This window comes from Polistes fuscatus, unplaced genomic scaffold, assembly GCF_010416935.1.
Source record: "Polistes fuscatus isolate 324 unplaced genomic scaffold, CU_Pfus_HIC Scaffold3, whole genome shotgun sequence".
NCBI lineage: Eukaryota > Metazoa > Arthropoda > Insecta > Hymenoptera > Vespidae > Polistes > Polistes fuscatus.
The window spans coordinates 3,676,288-3,683,336 of record NW_025113107.1 but is presented as its reverse complement, the minus strand read 5'-3'; the positions used below and the strand labels follow the sequence as shown (position 1 = coordinate 3,683,336).

The 7,049-nt window shown below is 34.9% G+C and overlaps 1 protein-coding gene across 1 annotated transcript; it reads left to right on the top strand.

Annotated features, from left to right (window-relative positions):
• The first annotated feature begins 997 nt into the window (after positions 1–997).
• On the top strand, positions 998–3,516 carry LOC122519268 (NAD kinase 2, mitochondrial-like). The gene is made up of 5 exons (XM_043638616.1): positions 998–1,257; positions 1,325–1,675; positions 2,741–2,828; positions 2,930–3,188; positions 3,287–3,516. Exons 1-5 carry the CDS (start codon positions 998–1,000, stop codon positions 3,514–3,516), a joined length of 1,188 nt encoding a protein of 395 aa, XP_043494551.1.
• The last annotated feature ends 3,533 nt before the right edge of the window (positions 3,517–7,049 follow it).

Sequence of the window (7,049 nt, the reverse complement as noted above, 5' to 3'; positions counted from 1 at the left end):
CCGACAATGTAATCAACGAAGACGTGCTTAGATTTCAAGAAGATCAAGGATACTGCGGAGGTGGTCCAGAGAATCAAAACGAAGATGGAAGGATACGAGGTGGTTGCGGAGGATTGCACAAACCTATACAACACTTCTCGAATGCTTGGACGATTTTCGGTAGACGGAATTTACATCATCCGCGTGGTTCGTGCTGTACACCGAGACGACCACAAATATCCTGTCGGTCGTCACCTTGTTCACCACTTTCCTGCTTAAGATCTTCACCCACGTGTACCGGAGTGAGATTTCCAAATCGTGTTCCTTGCAAAAGGATAGATCCTTGCATCGATATAAAGGATTGTCTTTGTAATTCTTGCGGTAGTCCTATTTGTTCCGATGAAATCAATCGTTGTCATGGGATACAATTAAAGGAACAACTTCCTTGTCAGTGAGTGGTATATCAAAATTCAATATTTAATAATTTACAATATTTGATCAAAACGTTATTTTACGTCTGTCAGTATGACAGATCCGTTAGAAAGGAAAAACATCGTTTGCGTTTTTCTTATATCAGATTCAAGTGCCAGACTTGCAAAGGCTTTCGCTTTCGAATTTGCGGTGGATGCGGTGGTCAATCCTGCGGAAGGATATACAGTTGCTCCGGTAGCGGTGGTGGTACTTGCTGTTTTCCAAGAAATACCGGAAGACGATCCGACTCGGAATGCTGCGGTAGTGGGAATTCGAACTGCGGAGGATGCTGCTAAGGATCGCACGATTCCAGAATCCTGAATCCTGTATTTGAATTCCGTAGATTCTCTTAAAGCAAACAAGGAATAAATACCAATCCGACGTTAACCTTTACAGTTCTTCTCTATCTTTTTCAACATAGATATATTTATTTATATAAGATTTTTGTAGATCGTGAATTTAGCTACTTATTTTTTTCTTTTTTTTTTCACATTCAATCATGATCAATATATTCTAACCAACTTTCGAAGTTGTTGACAATTAAAAAATGAAGTTAACTCGACGTTTGCTGTGTCTACCCTTTCGACCAAAACGCGTCTTAGGAATAACAAAGGTAACACTTTGGGATGTTATAAGATCGAAATTTCCTGATTTGGATGAAATGCGACTTCACGATAAATTTATTTCATTGCAACCGGGTATATCTCCAGATATTTTAAAACAAGAACACGAAATGACAATTGATTGTGAAAATCAATTGAACGAAATAATGAAGAAAATTGGATGTAACTTTAGAATGGTCAAGAGGTATTTATGTGACTACTTAATAAACAAACAAAAACAAACATCAAAATGATGAATTAATATCAATTAGGGTAGACAATGCTAACGACGACGTTGAATGGGCCGATCTGGTGATTTCGATCGGCGGAGATGGTGCTTTCCTTTTAGCATCTCGACTGATTCAAAATAATAAAAAAGCAATAATCGGTATAAATCCAATAACCATTATCGACGAGCAGCGTACCTTTTCGATACATCGTTGTACAGAGATTGAAAATATATTTGAAAAATTGCAAGAAGGAAGATATAATTTATTGATGAGAAGTAGAATAAGAACCACCATGTACGGGAAGGATATTAATCACGAGCCTTATCAGTTGAATGAAAAAACTCGATCGGTAAAAGACTTAACGAAAGATATAGACGATGGAAAAAATTCCGAGTGAGTAGATCATTCGTTCGGTGAATTATAAGCAAACATTTCTTTTTTTAATATATGCAATAAAAAGATAAGAAAAAAACAACAAGGAAGTCGAAACCATTAAAGTTCGTAATTCTAGTTAATCGAAACAATGAGATTTTTTTGTTCATAGTCCATAGCGGATAATGCTCCCTCCTATAGGAACTTTTCTTCATCGTCCCAGGTCATTAAGAAGATCCATTTGCTCTTTTCAAAGTTTAAAATAAGCAATAGGTATTCACCGATTACGCGTTTTCATGAAAGCGTTGGTAATGCGTCTTCATTGCTCTCGCTGCTCGACCACAAAGCAGTTTCAAGTTATAGTTTATACACATTATATAACTTTGGCAGTTATAACTTGCAAATTACAAGGTCTACGTAGTTATGACTTTTACGAAGAGGTCATAACTTTGGAACTATGCTCGCGCGTAAATTTTACAGCTTAATGCAAGACAGGCAAAAGAAAGAAAGAGAAAGAAATAAATAAAGAAAGAAAGAAAGAGTTAACTACTGACAATTATTTATATCGTGGTAACTTTATTAAGGTATACAAAATGAGATTCTACATTTAACCGAAGTGTCAACGGAAAAATTAATGAATAACTGCTCGTATGTTAATCCTCTTTCGCTCTCTTTCTCTCTCTCTCTCTCTTTTTATTTTTTCTTTTCCTTTTATGTGTTTTTTTTTGCAAATCGAACGAGCAATTTCAAATTGCTCATTAAATTTCAATTACATATAAGAGCGTATTTATCGAAATCACAGTAATATTGGTAATTAACGTGTATCGTGCAAACTAACGTTAAATGTCGATTTGGCTTTTAATTCCCGCGATTGGACGATCGACGGGGAACAACGAAAGGGGCGAAAACATAAAGCAAAAACCTTCCATCAAAAATAATTAATATTCATGCGGCGCAAGAAGAGAAAGAGAGAGAAACGGTATCGGTGTACAGGCAGGCGGTGTCGAAGCTAAAATCAATTATCATTTTATCGCACATTGTTGCACAAATTATCATTCTAACGTGTTTTTAATTTCTTTTTCGCAGAATCTTCGTAAAAAGTAACGAAACAAAAATCGCAGATTTTCTTCAGGAATCTCACCAAAGAGTTTTACCGTGGTTGGCGTTAAACGAGGTTTAAAAAAAAAGACTTTCGCACTATTCGTTTGTTTTCGTCTTTCAATATCTCTCCAAGGAATAATCTTTCTTCAAATTTCGTCAGATTTATTTTCCTAGGTATACATGGGTGAATTTTTATCAACCGGCACAATAACATTGACCATTCAAGTTGACGATCAAGATGTTTATAAAATACAATGTTCTGGAATATGCGTATGCACTGGTTCAGGTTCGCGAAGTTGGTTTCGTTCGATGAATCTTCAAGCACCGGAAACTGTTAAGAGATTAATTAAAATCGCTATGGGAAAGGACATCGATGAAGATGATGCTATGAAAGTAATACAATCTTATCATCGTAGTCTTTCATTTGATCCAGGTATGAATTTTTATAAAAGTAATGATTTAAGAAAAAAAAAAAACAAAATCATTCCTCGATTAAAAAAATAATTTCATTATTTGCGTATCTACGTGTAGAAGACGAGAGAATGTCTTACATGGTTCGTGAATTGTATAGAGCGAGGAAATGGCCTAAACCAAAATCATCCCCCGAAAGAAGAATGTGTCGAAAGGTCAAGGTCATATCTCATGGTTTCCACGCCGGTTTGGTTATCGATGGAGGTGTTACATTACCATTCAACGACGGCACTACTGCTGTATTTGAAATTCATTCTGAAGACGATCTTAAAAATTTAATCATCCGATAAAAATACTATTTTAAATTCGTTAAAATATAATAAGAAAGATTACGATTGCGTTTATATGAAATAATTATACGATTTTAATATTGAATGTTAAATAATTGATATATGACACTTTAATAGACATTAAATAACATTTATATCTTAAAACACGAACGTTCTTATTTCGCGAGAGTTAATTTGTCAAGTAAATTAGAAGAGGAAACTCGTTCATTAACGCGAGACAAAACATGGTGGAAAAATTCTTTGAGAAAACCTAAGGGAAAGTCCAAGATAAGAATCTTTATTTAACCCCAGAAGGAAAAGCGTCGTATACTTTTCTAGAGTAAAGTTGGCGGTGTTAAAGGAACGAGATCCTCTTCGATTTCTTTTATCCCTGTTCATAGTGCAAGAGAGAATATGCCCACGTCCAGGCTTCCATTAAACTCTGTAATTTTAGTTTCGATCGTGCCGCCTACATTCTCGATCTTCGTGCTCGATTTTACACAAAACTTATATAACGTAACTCTACTATATATGTATATATATATACATACTACGCGTATATTATCTGGGTAAACCACTTCTATAAATTCTCTCGATTATCTCCCGAGAGAATATCGTTAAATATTTTTGGCTATAAAAACAAAAAAGATTTGATAAATTTCAACAACAAAAAATCATCATCAAAAGGATTTATTATTATTTGTAAAATTTGTGGTCTTATTTTTCATTACTTCGTAGAAACTATTGTATAATTTCTATTCGATTGGTTTACCCTATATACGTAAATACGTAGAAAGAGAACATATACGATCCCACAAAAGAAATAAAAAGACTTACACCGAAAAACAGTTACTTTTTCACAGTCACCTAGACGTTGGTGGTCTGAGTGCGTCGTGTTCGTACTACTTTGAGGGCAAAGTTGTGGGTACTTGAGACGGAGAACGCCCCCTTCAACAGCTAGCCGACATTTTCGGATCGAGCGCGTAAAACAACCGCAGTAAAAGAGTTTCTCGCTCGGTTTAGAAACGAGCTTCTGTTGTTTGAAAAGGGTGTATGGGATGAGATGGGATGGGGAAGAGGAAAAGGGAAAAAGAATCGAAGGTAATTTAAACGTTCTCATATCGAAAGCGTTCAATTTTATCGAGATCGAAACGTCTACCAATCTCAAGTTCTTTTAGTATACGTTTGTACGTATAGAAAGATAAAGAAAAATCTTACAATCAGAACTTTTAAACCCTCCTATTCGTAGAAAAACTGTTCTTCTTATATATAAAATACTTTTTTATGTATTGTGTAAATGTGAAAAATGATTAGCCATTTCGACAAATTCGTCAACAAAAAATCAAACTCATCTTCGCTTGAACTGATTTCTTCATATCGTATTCCATACTTATTGGGAAATTAAACATATGTGTATATTAAACTAACATCATAATAATCCCTTTATCCATTACAATTCCTATTTTCACAATTGTCGAGTTAAAACTATCATCGAAAACAATGCATGAAAATAACGTATTTAAGATTGTTGTTTTGCATACATGTATTATCGAAAATATTTATGAAATGGTACTTCTCAAATAAAACCTAAATAAACATCGTTATCGTGTTAAATCGAGTACTGACTGAGAATAACTTTTCGAGGGATTATTATATTTTTTGTTCTTTTTACAAAAGATCGAAAAGTATAATACAATAAAAAGATAAGGTTTTGTAATTTTATAATAATAGAAGAGACAGTAGATTAAAGAGATGACAATTTTTGACATCTGACATCAGCAGAGTCAAGATGGGCTTTCCAATCGGATTTATGAAAGAGCTCTCATTAATCCTTCCAGAAGACTCAATCTTTAAGAACAATAGTGATTCGCCCCCTCCTCCTGTCCAGGCAGCCATCGTCCAGAGAACAAATAAACTTGTGGCCGAGCAGTAACAACGGATGACGTTGAGGCAACTTTCCCTTTGTGTCTCGTAATTGAACGTTTTTCTCTTGGTTCTCTTTCGAACTTTTGGATGCTAACGTCTAAAGATGAACTACTCTAAATCGCATGAATTTTTATTTGAATATATTTTTGCCCTTATCATTTCTTTCTTATAATTATTTTTCTTCTTATTCTTTGACATCGAACATATGGAAAAAAGTTTCTTATTTTTTTTTGTAACTCGAGAGAAAGAGAGAAAGAGAAAAAAAGAGAATGATTCTTTCGATTTTCTTGAAATTTATTAGAATCAAATTTTCCTATTTACGCTCGTTTGCACGAGAAAGATATAAATTCGTTAAAACCGCATACCACCGCCCTCCCCCCTCTCCTCCTCATCCACGAAATGGCCGCATCGTTATTCGAAGATTTAGTTTCTTGCCGCGACCACTGTAATTGCGGCCTTACAAGATTTATTTGCGGATTCGTGGTGAAACGTTAATTCGCCGAGAAGAATCGGGTTGATAGAGCACCCGACCGAGGGAAGATCGAGAGAAAGAAAGATGGAGAGGAACGAGAGAAGTAAAATAGGAAATGGAAAAGAGGAAATGGGACAACCGGTTTGCTTCGTTGAAAACAAAGAAACCGGATAAATGGTTTGGGAAACAAGTAGAAGAAGAAGAAGAAGAAGAAACCATAAAAAGGTCGAGTAGGGGTTTCGCTAATATCATTTTTTTTTGTTTTTTTATTTTTATTTTCTTTTTCGGAAGTACGAAAATTCTTCTTCTCCTCTGTTTTTCTTTCTCTCTCTCTCTCTCTCTCTCTCTCTCAACAACACAAAACCGACGATCTTTTAATTCATCCGCTTTAGCGGGAACGTAATTTCATTCATTCGCCTTTGTATGAGAAGCACGTTCTTTGTTCCTCGTGCGTTTACGTTTCGCATTAAAATTATATACGAACTATACTTACATTAGAGCAACCGAAAAGTAAAGTAAAACGAAACGAAACGAAACGGAACGAAATGAAATGAAACGAAAAACTCCGTTGGTTGACTAAGGAAAAAACTATTATATTTTCTTTCTCTTTGAATATGAACGACACTTTTCCATCTCACTTTAATCAACGCACCTTTCTCATTTTCTTTATTTTTTTTTCTATAAGAATTTTTAAACCACGACTTATGCTATTACCTATAAACTACGTATAAATTGTTACATTAAAATATCACGAAGGATAAATAAAGTAATCGTTCTTCGAAAAAAATGAATGTAGCGTACCATTCGTAAAAAAAAAAAAAAACCACGTATCAGAGAATTTTGGACACCGAAAGGAATTTTCTTCTCTTTTTCCTATTTCTCGACTTCTATTTCTCCGGAGCCGATGAGAAACGACTAGGTTGTATACTTTATTGTTACCAGAGAAAGAGAAAACGTTCTAACAGACGATTTCTATGGGCTCCATAATTACGCGATAACTTATCGAAATGTTTCCTCATGGTTTTATAGGTAAATCCCTTACGTGGGAGATCTTTCCTTTGCTCCCCTCCTTCCCAACACCCCGCCAAAAAAAGAACGAGAAACAAAGGAAAACAAGAGATAGAAAAAAGTGAACGAAATAGAATAGAAAGGCTCG

Excerpts from the sequence above, each read along its gene's own strand:
- LOC122519268 (XM_043638616.1), top strand. The coding sequence starts at position 998 with ATGAAGTTAACTCGACGTTTGCTGTGTCTACCCTTTCGACCAAAACGC. Across the intron at positions 1,676-2,740 it reads GACGATGGAAAAAATTCCGA|AATCTTCGTAAAAAGTAACG; the intron begins GTGAGTAGATCA and ends TCTTTTTCGCAG. Across the intron at positions 2,829-2,929 it reads CGTGGTTGGCGTTAAACGAG|GTATACATGGGTGAATTTTT; the intron begins GTTTAAAAAAAA and ends TTATTTTCCTAG.